The sequence below is a fragment of the Stegodyphus dumicola genome, chromosome 4, assembly GCF_044657685.1.
Source record: "Stegodyphus dumicola isolate Sdum_Otavi_A_Nest chromosome 4, ASM4465768v1".
Taxonomy (NCBI): Eukaryota; Metazoa; Arthropoda; class Arachnida; order Araneae; family Eresidae; genus Stegodyphus; species Stegodyphus dumicola.
Window position 1 is genome coordinate 44,153,863 of NC_140771.1, and position 13,428 is coordinate 44,167,290.

A 13,428-nucleotide genomic window follows, 5' to 3' on the forward strand; every position below is an offset into this window, starting at 1 on the left:
ACGTTGGAAGAACCGGTTTTCGCTACCGGTCAAATCTGCTCTTGTGAACGGGGCTTCAGAGATTATTGTGTGTTGAACACACAAGCAATAAAAGATAAATACCCTATTCCATGCTTGGCTGATTTTACTGCCTCATGGCATGGTACTAAAATTTTTAGTCATGTTGACTTAATCAAGGCATACCACTAAATACCAGTCAACCCTGCTGATGTTCACAAAACCAGCATATGTACACCATTTGGTTTATTCGTATTGCATACAGGTAATCGAATTGCATACAGGTACTCGTAAGTACCTGTATGCAATTCGATTTATGCAATGGATCCGCAATTTTTTAATATCTCATTAACGAAGTCACTTAAGATTTAGAAGGTGTTTATGCTGTCATTGATGACTTGCTCATAGCCTCTAAAGATTCTGAGGAACACTGCAGGCATTTGAAAGCTTTATTTTCAAAACTTTAGGAATATGGACTTTGCCTAAATGTTTTAAAATATATGTCTTTGGTCAAACATCTATTGATTTCTTAGGTTTTCACCTTAGTGAAAACGGAATTGAATCTCTTCCTGACAAAGTCAAATGTATTTTAAATTTCTCTTAACTTACCATCCTCACACAGCTATGCTGATTTTTAGGAGTGTTTAACTTTTACAGATGTTTCATATCTAAAGCAGCACACATTCTTTCTCCTTTAATAAAATTGTTAGGACATATCAATAAAAAGAAATTTCGTTCTCGTATTCAGAATTCATCCTCATAATTAAATTCGAATGAAAATACTGGAAAGCTTTTATTGCTGCCAAAACTGCCATTGCTGTCTACTGTTTTGAGACACCCTATTCTTGGAGCCCAGTTAAGCATCTGGTTAGTTGCTTCAGACGTCGCAATAGACGGCACTCTTATGCAGTTGTCTCAACAAACATAAGGACCTATAGCATTTTTCTCTAGAAACTGTAATACTTGTTTCACAATTGAAGCAAACTCCATTGATGAAACACAGCAATAACTTTATTTAACACTTTAATTTCACAAGATGAAGATACACTCGGGGAAAAAAGGCGACAAGCAAGCAAGAACAGAAAATGTATTCTAATTTTTTTTTAATAAATACTTTCTTCATATGAGAACCGCATGCAGTTCTCAAGCCTGCATTTCAAACATTGCCATTAATATATATATTACTCTTTATCTATTTAAATTGTACAAGAGTTTAACAACAATATTTAAAGCTGTTACAACCTCTTCCCCAATGGAGAGACTTTTTCCGTAGGGAAAAGTTCTATAAAATTTGAAAGTTTATGAGCTCAGCTTTCTCATTCATTTAAGAAAAGGCAAAGAAATGTTTGTCACTGCAACAGCATCTGAATATTTGGACAACATACACAAAGCTATAATAATATTTTTTTTCCCCAGTCCTTGAGGTAAGTTAGTGGACCAAAAGCTTCAGCATTTATTTTAGAGAACATTTCAGAAATGACTGGTACTAAAGTCATTGGAGCTTTCTTTTTGTCATTTCCCAGTGGCATCACAGGTTTTTACAAAATCTTCAATTTCTTTCCTTGTAACACCTCGCCCAATTATCTATGGTCTTTTCAACACCCAAACGATTAGAAATTCCTTCATGGTGCTTCTTTATAATTGACAACTTGAGTTTTTTAGGTAATAACTACAAGCTGTCTTTCAAAACCTGTTTTTTTTTTTTAACTAAAAGGTCTGTTCCTGTCAGAGTATAAATCACGTTCTTGCATGTACCTTCCTTAACTTCTTGGATGATTTTAGAGAGTTTCTTATCAATATATTGAAGTCGGGCAACTTCTTTTGAGTCAGTGTTTACTAAATTCATGAGATCTTCCGTGCATCTTATCTTTCGTGTTTAATTCCAATAATTTAACTTCTTCAGAGGCATCTCTAGTTGCTCCATTTTCTTTCTTCATCTGTCCAAGATCTTTTCTTCATCGCTTTTAGATATTTTTCTTTTCCTTTGAGCTATAGTAGAGACAGTTCTTTTTAAATAAGAGGCTTATTTAAGCCTTTGTCTGATATTGTAGTTATTTTCAGACATAGCAATAATATCCTTCACGTCTGTCGAAAGTTTTGGACTATATAACTTTTACCAGATCAAGTAAACCCTCATAGGTACATTGTGGTGAGGTTGACAAGTTAGGTGATAAAGCACACAGAAACTAGCGAGAGCATTTTTTTGTATATTGAGACAAATCTCTAATTGTTAGAAAAGATGCTTAAAGTGAAGGAAATTGATATAAACTAGCCAAAATGTTTGGGAAGGCTTCCAATTGAAATGACGGATAAATATTTTGTTGAGTGTTGTTGTTACAAAACATAAGTGTTTTGTAGCTTTTAGTGTGTAATTATCCTAATAGCGTTTAAGAATCAATGTCATAAATTACATGTATTTTAAACTGTGAAATTTTATTAGATTTTGATTTTAATAGGGCTTTTTAACAAATATTGTTAAAAAATAAAATTTAATAGTGGCCATGTAAATACATAATGACTAAGGTTATCAAACTACCTAATTTAATTATTTATAACTAACTACTTACCCTTAAAAATCATCTCTGTATGTTATTGCCATTCATTAATACTCACTGTGGTCACAAGATAAAATACAAAAATGTAAAAATTCGAGAAAAACTTATTCTTTGCATCTACTGAGACTTAAAATAATACAAAAAACTTATCACCTCTGGTGCTTTAATGCCTTATTGGAACCTTAAAGTATATTAACTGGGTTACAACCCCTCGAACTGTACGCGAAGCTACGACACTAACTGCATCAAACAGAGCCTAACTTTCAACACTTGCCAACCGTGCCTACATCAGGCTATTCAGGTTTGTTCTAATCAGCAGGTCTCTCTAGACAAGCAGCAGCAGTGACAACATTCAGTCTTGTTATGAATCATGCTGATTATGAACTTCTCATTTTACATGACAAAATGAGACATAAAAAAATCAACATAAAGCTAACTGTTAGTAAAATATAAATGTTGGTCATATTCTTTAAAATATGACCAACTATTATAAGTGTAAAATATTTAATGCTGCTTGATAAATTGCATAAAGTTTATTTTATTCTCAAACTTATTAATAATTATGTTCATCAATTCATGTTTAATAATAATGCATACTACTTAGGGATCTATTTTATTTTTAGGATAGTGTTACAAAAGTGAAATTCAGACATAGATAATATTTTTAATTGAATTTATTCAGTTCCTATTTGCTCATAGGTCCTTAATTTTTTTCATTAATGGCCCTTAAAAGTCCTTAAAAGTACTTAATTTCCGTGTGCAGAAATGCGTACGAACCCTGGTGAGGGGGAGCACATGATCTTGTGATTATGTCTTGAAAATAACACTGAAAGAAGTTCAAATGCATGAAATCCACAAATCACCCAGTGGGTACAAAGACTACAGTAAATGATGCACTCAGCAGCAGGGCTTCTTTTCCCAATGGAAACTTGGAATCATGATACATCAAAATCGTACAAGCTCGGAAATGATGCAAAACACACTCTAAGCCTAATTGGCTTAGCACCAGGCAATACAAAAACATTCATTATTTTTCCACTTTCACTCAAAATCACAAATATAAAGTCACAGTAGATGGAATATCATTTAAATTATACTAAACACACAAAGTCACAATTCAAATGAACTTATAAATACAAAATAAAAGTAAATTAAAGAGCTCTCTAACTTCCATGCAACACCCATCGTGACGTGACCCTGTCCATCATTTCTTACTGTAATTAATATATATATATATATCTATATATATTATAAGTAAGGTTGTAAGAACAAACGGAAAAAGACCAATTTAGGTAAAAATTTTGCGCATTGTGCTGCAAAATTAAGAAAATTAGAAGATAAATTTTAGTAAGCTCGCCGAAAAGTTACCAAAAACTGTGTCTCCGAGAAAACTCCAATATAAGCATATTTAGTTGCTATGAAAAGTGTGAAAGAGGAGGAAAAATATTTGAATATTTTCAAGTTAAATTAATAAAAAAGCTGTATGCTAAACAAATTAGGAAATTTTAACACAGTAAAAAAAACAAATCAATTGAATGAGGTAAAATAATAGTCTATATGCTAAATATAAAGTAAATTATAAAACACAGTAAAATACTAATCAATTGATCAAGGTAAAATACAAAAAATATATTAAAATTAAGAAGTGGAAAATGGTTAATTTAGCCCAATTTGAAGCTCATTTTGGCTTTTCAAGGGAGACAACTGAAGTGGAGAAATTGTTATCTGGTATTTTCATGGAAATTTGTGTTTCCCTTTCAAATAACATTTTGCTCATTTCCTTCCTTCCTTATTTTTAATTATTTATTTATTTATTTTTAACTTAACCACCAACCCTCCTTTGTATAGACAGAACAAAACTTATTTTAGGTTTCAAGTTTTGCGTTTGTTTATATTACATATGAGTTTAATTTTATGAATATCATTGTTTTTTTCCGTTCATATTGCATATGAGTTTGATTTTTATGAATACCATTGGTTTTTTATTATGAACTTGTGTGCAAAGTACTTTTTTGTAAGTTATTTGGAGTCTTGGAGTCGATTAATCCATTTTACATTAATTCTTAAAGAAAAACTTCTTAATTTACGAACTATCATAATGAATCGAACGAATACAAACTATCATAATGAATAGATCAAGTTTGTGAACTGAAGTATTGCTGTATTAGTTTATATGAATTCATTTTTTATAGATTTAAACTTATTTTTATATGTAATTGTATGTTTTAGTTTAATATTTTTTATATCTCTTACAACTAGGTCTGCATGTAATATAATATCATTTTGCTGATGTGTTCAAAATTGTAATTATGCTTGAACTACATCCAAAAACAATTCAGAAATAATACAAGAAGTATAATTTATGCTAAGTAGAATTTATTTTGCACTGAAAATTGTCTTAATATTAGACAGCTATAATTTATTACCAAAGCTTATCTTTTATAGCCGCTAGTGGTCTTTGTTGCATCATTGTGCATAGGGTTGGATTTAGGCTTGAAAGGCCCTAAGCTATTTGGGATATGAGGCCTTTCTAAATGGATATGGGACAATTTAGCTTGTGTAGCTAATACGTAAATCTAGCCCTGATTATGTATGACACTTTAAATCAGATGAATTTAGTCAAATAAGGAACTGATAACATACCATCTAAGGCTGGATAAAAATCAGATTACCTTGATGTAGTGTTGGATGTTGAGTACAATTAGAGTTCATGCATTGTCTTGTTAATGAGTGGTTCTATGATGCACCTATAGATGTGGACAACCGGAGGCCTTAATACATTTGTAATGTAATGCTGACTCATGAGGTAGCTAGACAGATATGATTGGCATGAAAATTCAATTTCATTCTATACTGTGAGCCATCCACACAATGTGCCTGTCTTGCACACAATGTGCAACCTCAATGCATTGGTGCATTGAGGTTATGAGCCTGTGTGTTGCTTTGTCTGTTTTATGTGGACTTGATGAATATATATTTGCTTGACAATCTCAGATTTTGCTCACCATAAGCAGTAATTTTGTGATATGAGAAACTGCAATTGTAGTACATTTATTATTCTCCTGTAATCGCATTTGGATACATGCTGTTGCATGCTCTGTCTTCTTATCTAAGGCATACTCTACACTTCTAGTCAAGCAACAAGAAAGAAACATGATTTCTATATGGAAAAACCTGTCTTTTCATTTATGCTGATTTTAAATGACATTTTAGACATACATTATTTACATGCTATGCAATTAAATAATTTTTTTTTGGTGTCATTTCATGTTTTCTTATTGTGCAAATTTCACACTGATGGGCTACTTCTTTCTTAGTATTGTAGTTTTAATGTCAAACAATATAGTTTAATGGTCATTGCTGAGCTTTCTTTACATATACAGACTTCTGTAAGCTTGCAGATGTTTTGTGTATAATTGCCATATACATGATGTTTAAAATAGTTGAATGAGTGAGTATCTTTGGAATGGTTGGTCGCAGTCCAGTGATTACAGTTTCAATGAAGAATCAAATAAGATAATGGACTTCAGACATTGCAATGACTTCAATGTCTCTTTTTATCCACGTAGCTTTGTAAAATTGAGAGTTCTCTGTATGGACAAAAATTCTATTTTTAAAATCAAATATTAATAATCACTGCTGTTTAAATTAAGTCTTAAGTATTTACTTTTTGAATAATTGTTACAAATCAGTTAATTACCAAGATATGTGAAAGTAATAAATTCAGTAATTCAAGGAAAGCAACATATAATTCACATTAATTTTAATGGGAGCAGTACCCATCTGTGGTTGATTGCTGAATACTGGTGTAGTATGACCCAGGTTATAATCATAGTGAACAGGCTGGCTGGTTATTGATTTTTCCCATGTGTGACATAAGTGACTTTTCCTTAGACTATCCTTCTTAAAGGCATCTATCCTTCTGGACAGCTAGTCCTCATCTACATAGCATTTTTCAATTAAACGAATAAGCGTTTTTAATAGGAAGTAAAGGTCATATCTGAAACAGGTGTTAATTATTCTTTGTTCACCAAGGTATGGAAAGATGAATTGAAAAGAAAATATAAAAAAACTGAAAGACAAAATATACAGTGCCATAAATAAAATACTCTAAATATGTAACATGGAATGCTAAGTTTAACTCATATTTTGAGCAAATGGGATTTTCTGTTATCTGGTCTGTGATAGAAATCTAATTGATATATAGTATGAATGCCTTCAAAGTTCTATGCCAAATTGCTGCAAAGTCTGCCAAGAATACTTTTTCATTTTGAAATCTATTTTTATTTTTCAAAAATATATTTTAAGTATGTTTTTGAATATTTGAATATTTATATATCTGATGATAGTTTTTTTCACCTTTTAAGGACGAGCATGGACAATAGATGAATTACGAATAAAAAGTAACTCTGATCTGCATAAACTTTGGTAAGGCAAAATACATAATGTGTATATATAATTACTAGATCAGTAAGAAAAATGTTCTAGTGCTTTTTCTCCTGTTAACTGTTTTAGTTCTGTATATGTGATGTGATATTATGTGAATGTAATTTTTTATTTTTTTTATTTTTTTTCAAATAACCTTTCTTAGTTTTTATTCCAAATCTTCTTCGTAAAAATATTTTTAAGCTAAATTTACATATCAAATATCAATTATTAGCAGTGTATTAAACAAATTAACGGCCATTTCATTGTGTGGAGTTTCTTAGATATAGAGAAGCCCCATTTTAAAGTGCTTCAGATATTTGCAATGAGCTGTGGCAGTACAAGTTTCTGCAATAAGCATTAAATCTAATTGTTACATATTGTCCACATACTGTAGTGCTTTAGATTCATATGAAATGTGAAACTCTTTGTATGTATTCTGGGCAAAATCTTTTCATTGTTGTTAACTATTGGTTTATGATTGTCTCAAGATTCTCTTAGAGTGGGAAATTAAAGATAAAAAGAGTGGGGGGAAAAAATGTGAAAACCAACTTATCTCATCACGCATTATTCATAGGAGTACCTTCATGGAGGACTCTCTGAGTGAAACTGGCTCATATATATATATATTTATATGATATATATATATATATATATATATCATATATTTTTATATGATATATATATATATCTATCAGTCATGGGGAAAACCATGAAAACGCCCATGCAGCCAATCTCTTCACCAGGATTCGAACCTCGGACCAAACGCAAGTCTGCAAATTCTTTAAATATTCACTTAGCACTCTCCTAGTCGACTCATTCCTCCCTTGCCATTCACATATAAGCATTAATTTTTTGAATTATTTTTTGAAAAACTAATAGACACAAAATTATAGTGCATTACAACTGCGGTGTCAATAGTTGTAGTCGTCTGCTATCACTTATATTTATATGTAGGCAAAAGAAAAGCCTTTTGGAAAAAAAAGCATTAGCAAAGAAAGAGAAATTTTGTACAATATTCACCGTTTTCACTCAGAAAGCAAATATGTGGCTTCACAATGTAATTTAGAAAAGTAAATCCTGATGTCCTTTCAAGATCCTTTTTGTCTTCTATTTGATTATTACCATGATTGCCATACCTCTCGTAGCTCGTAGATAGCATTGGTTTTTGTACAGTCTATAACATTACTAAACAAAAGTAAAACAATTATAGATACCTGACCTGGGGCCTAGATAAAATTACGTAGTTAACAGTTGCACAAAATTTAAAGATAATCCAAGTTGATAAGTAACACCTCTCTCCACTTCATCTGGTGAGAGGGAGACTAGAACTGCTGTCTGTGAAAAAAAATTTTATGAATTAAAATTTCAAATGCAGAGAAAATTATGGAAATAAGATTATGTTCATTTTTTCATTCTCTGAATTGACTTTCTTCACAATCATTGCAGATTAAGCAGTTAATGATGCTTTGAATTTTGCATGTTTGACAAAAATATTTTTTTTATGTGCCAACTGTAATTTATTATGAGAAGTGCTCTTGCATCACATGCAGTAATAGGCCAATAAGAATGCCATTCTTTGAAATAACATTCTAGGCATATTTAGTTCCATACTCGAACCCATTCCGGATATGAATTCCTGGGGTATTTATAGGACTTCTTGCCAGTGTGGTTTAATTTACATTGGCCAAACTAAGAGAGCCTTAAAATTTTGCATCAAGGAACATGAGACATATGTTAGAAAAAAGGAAACACAATAGTCTTCATTTGCTCAACATTGTTGGTCCGAAAATCACAATTTCAATTTTTCTGCTGCCAAAATTATTCAAAAAACATCTTCCATTGGAGAACTGGATTTTCTAGAGGTATTTCACATTCAAAAAAGCTAGTTAATGATCCTAATTCCAATCCATCTTTGCCTTCGGCCTTTAAAAAAATTATGTTTTAGTTCTGGTTTCATCAACAGATGGCACCACTTGATTATTCTTGCCGAGGTTTTCTTATCCTATCTAATCATTATTTCCTATCTTCTTCATTTACGGTTTTGCAGCTGAGGATGGTGGTTCAGTAAAACCATCGAAACTAGTCCTGTAAAAATTTCAAAAATATAACGCTGATTTTTGTTGTTTGACTTTTGAATTAGTATTATTTCCTATGTTGAATTTTTACTGCACACCTGATATTTCATCTGCTGCACCAAAATATGTAAATGAAGTGTTTTAAATAGGAGTAAGAATCTTAAGAGGATTGACACCTTCATCCCATCGGGGTGAAACCCTTCAGTATAGTTCCTGCCACCTTGTGAATTTGTTGGTAATTGAAAATTAAAAGTGGTAGTTGTGTTGTCAGCCAGTGTGTTAAGTTTAAATTAAAATTTGACTTGTAAATACTTTGAATCAGTGTTATTTGTTAACTAAGAATAGTGTTATATTTAGTTGCATTCTGATATTGAAAGGTTAAAGACAGGTTAACAATTTATCTGGTATTCTAGACGGTTATGTATTTTACCAAAATATGAAAATGCATGATGTAGAAAATGTGTACCTGAAGTACAAGGAATGCATTTTTCATAGTATTTTATACTATATGTAATTCCCTGAGCAAATTTCAAAAGTCCAGATTTTGGAAGGCTTGATTTATGATGCAGAAAAGAATCGCTAATTGCTTTCTGCTGCTTGTGTTTAGGAATAATCTTTAATTGATAAAGGGGGGGGAGAAGAGATTTTAGAGTTTTATCATAAAGATCATAAAATTCTAAAATGCCCTAAATGTATATGAAATTGCAGTTTTATATGGGAAAAGTTTCGTTCAGCAGTAAGATGTATTTACTTAGTAAAGGCCAACTATCCAGCATTCAAATAAGCAGAATATTTTAAAATTTTAGAATTTTTTTTTAATGAAAAGTTAAGCAGATGAGAAATTTTGTAAAGCATAAAGGGCATATAGGACACCAATTTGGAACAAATAAAAAATGTCCCCAAACAGTGGTTTATTGCCAATAATGGATAAATGTGACATTACAATGAAATCATGATATCTTTAGCTTCATTTTATGTTAACCCATTTAATTCTCGATAAAACTGGTTTAGTTTTTCTGGGAAAGGATATGAGGTAATTGCTCTTTACCTGTTTTCTCCTCACCTTTTAGAAAAATTATTTAAATTTGGAATCTGTTCTAAATGGAACAGCATGCAGTAGATTATGTAAAATATTAACAGATTCTTGGCATCAAGAAAAGCATGCTAAAAGGGAATGATATGCGACTCTATTTGAAAATGGATAAACATTGTTGAGGTAATAGGAAAATATCCCACAAGCCATGGAAGTTTTTATACTATGTCTGTAACTTGGAACTCTTTATTATCTAAGTAAAGAGCAATCAGTTCTTCCAAACTTCTGCCAGAATGATTGGTGCAAGTGTGGTGGAATCTTAGCCAAGTTACATGATTGATAGAATCTCATAATGTAATAACATATTTTGCTTTAATATTGTCAAGAATTTTTATGTAGATAGCTAATCTTAGTAATATTATAATTAAAATTGTTTTATTTCAATGTGCAATGCAGCATGAGATGAATTTTAAGAGAAAGTTATGCCGGAAAAGTAAAAATGCAGGAGCATGTGCATTTAATATTTAATAAATGGGTATTTCTTTAATTTGTATTGGAACTGAATAAATGTAATTGACTACTGTGTTAGCGGTAACCATAATTTCATCCTATTATTGCTTTCTAGAAATCTTGAGAAACAGAAAATGCTATCTAGCACAGCTGGTTAAAAACTATTTAAAGCCAGAGAGAGACATCGCAGCTCAATTGTTTAGTTAACTGTTGTTGCTATTTTTGCGAGTTCAGCATGAGATCGCATTAGCTTTATCTTTGCATTTTGTTGTATTCTAATGTTTTTAGTAGTTTGAAGTATAACTACTGATTATATTGTGTGATATTGTGAACACTTGTATGAATATTTCTGTGAAAAAATTCAAGCATTCTGAAATATTACTTTTGATAAGAATAAATTTTTATTTACCTATTATCGGACTTGTGCATTCAATCTATTACAAACCCATATGCACACAACAGTATGTTTAAAGTCTACAAAAATATGCCAACTTTTATGTCTGGCATCCATTTTTACAAAATCTTAACTTGATGTTAAATGTAGACTTCTGATATTTAAGCTGATTACAGAAAAGATGACTGGAAAATTTTGCTTTCAGTCATTAGGCTTTTCTACTGTGAATTGTATATTTTATATGCACAACTATACAGAATTTTTATATATTTGACATTCAATATTTTCTGAGCTTTTCGGATAATTGACTATTACTGTGTTGGAAATTCACTGCTTACTCTCACACATCCCACCAACAGCCAATCAGTGAAGTTCTGAACATTGCTTGTTTGACTTGGGCAAGATTCCAGGGAAATGGACTGGCTGGACTGGCTTTGCATGGTTTTTCCCATGTGTAACATACGAGGTGTGACCCAAAAAAATGACTTGTCCAATAAATCATTGTACTTATAGAATCAATTCTCCATGACATTATCACCTTCAAAACAGTTTTCCTTCAGCATTCACACACTTTTGCATTCGGTGCTTCCATTGCTGGTAATAGTTCTGGAACAACTTTCAGGAGATCCTCCATTTTTGCCTGAACCTCTTCAACTGAGGTAAATGGCTTCCTTTTAAGCAAGATTTAATTTTAGAAATAAAAAAAAGTCGCATGGAGCCAAATCAGGTGAATAAGGAGGATGCGCCATCACAATAGTGTTTTTGCTGGTCAGAGAATGCTTGACAGATAAGACCATGTGAACGGGTGCATCGTGGTGTAACAGACATCCATCACTCCACAACTGTGGCCTTTTTTTCCCTGATTTTTTCACGAAAAGTGATTTTAGTACTTCAGTGTAGTAGTGTTGATTATCAGTCTGACCATTGGGAACCCACTCAGTCATTACAATTCCATTAATGTCAAAGAAGACGATAAACATTGCCTTGAATTTTGATTTTGACATCTGTGCTTTGTCCCTTTTCCCTGAAAATCACTTATGCTGTTCAAACTCATGTTCATGAGAGAAAATTTCATCTCCATAAACCTCAGTTAACATTTGAAATGTTTCTATGTCTGATTTCTTAAGTTTCATGCGAAGCTTGATGTTGATTTGCTGTTCGGTTTGTACATTAGACATTTTTTCCGGCTGAATGCAGTTGCACATGTTCACTCAACGACGCAGTACTCCCATCTGGTGTGATTGGTTAAGTCGAAACTGGCCGCATGGATAGAGGAAGTGTGGGATGACGTCACCAAAACAGTTATTGCCAACTCTTTTTCCAAGCTACACACTTAGTCTTCTTTTTGTGTGTGTGTGTCACACCTTGTAGATATGAACCAGTATCTCTTGAATGAAGGCACCGCTCTCCTTAGGCAGATAGCCCTTGTGTGCTTTGCTATCTTCAAATAAACCAAACCAAACTTTTATTTATTTTATCAAATTTACTTACTTTCTTTGGCTAAGTGCATCCAGTGCTTCATAATAAATTACCAGTGAATAAAAGCTTGGTGACAGTTTTGCAGTTCATGAGTAAGTACCAAATACCTTTTTGAGGTATATATTGTGGTGTAGTGGCCAAAACCGCTATGCTAACCCTGGGTTGTGACATCAGGTTGAAAACAAAACACAGCATAATAAAATTTATTAAATGCTAAAAAAAAAATGGCTACATACAATTCTGCAGGGAAAAACCTATCTATTTCAAAAATCAAATTGTATACATTTTATGTGCGAGAGCGATTCGTGGCTCTAGAGCTTGCGTTTTTAACATTGCCAACGATTTAATTATTTTAATAAAGACTATTTTAATAACTATTGAAAACGTATTTGTAAGTTAAAAAAATAATAATTTTCAGCTTATGCTCACGAGACATCCTTGTCCATATAAATCTTCAGTCTCTTCTTCTTTTATGTGACCTTATCACAACTCCTCCCCTCATAAAGAAATTTTTCTTGACTATGGAAGGAAAAATTCTAAATACATTCTACTGCTTTCAAAACACAAGTGGTAACCATTTAAGTGATAATAGAGAATTACCCTGCACTTATTTTTAGATAACATAACCGCACAAATACAACAAAAATAATTTAAACTACTCCTAATGTGTGCCTTATACAAAGCATATTCTTCAAATTTTACACAATGCTAATACTTAAGATAAAACATTTAATTCTAACAGTTTTTTGAAAATGAAACACACAATGCAAACAATTTTGAATATACACAAATATAATTCCAAAACTCTACAAAAATCATTTTCACCCATTTTCATTACTTTTTACTTTACTTTGTATCCACTAGTGATATTCAGTCACTAGACTAGGGCACGACTCAAGCCATCTGCATTACCGTGTAATTTGCCTGGTCTTTGAACAATTTCGAAGTTGTACTGTT

At 31.8% G+C, this 13,428-nt stretch overlaps 1 protein-coding gene across 1 annotated transcript in view; it reads left to right on the plus strand.

Moving 5' to 3' along the window:
* Window positions 1-13,428, plus strand: part of mRpL47 (mitochondrial ribosomal protein L47) — a 51,778-nt gene that overhangs the window by 22,233 nt on the left and 16,117 nt on the right. Inside the window, exon 3 of the mRNA XM_035376544.2 lies at window positions 6,920-6,980. Within this exon, the coding sequence (XP_035232435.2) occupies window positions 6,920-6,980 (61 nt within the window). The remainder of the gene's footprint in view (window positions 1-6,919; window positions 6,981-13,428) is intronic.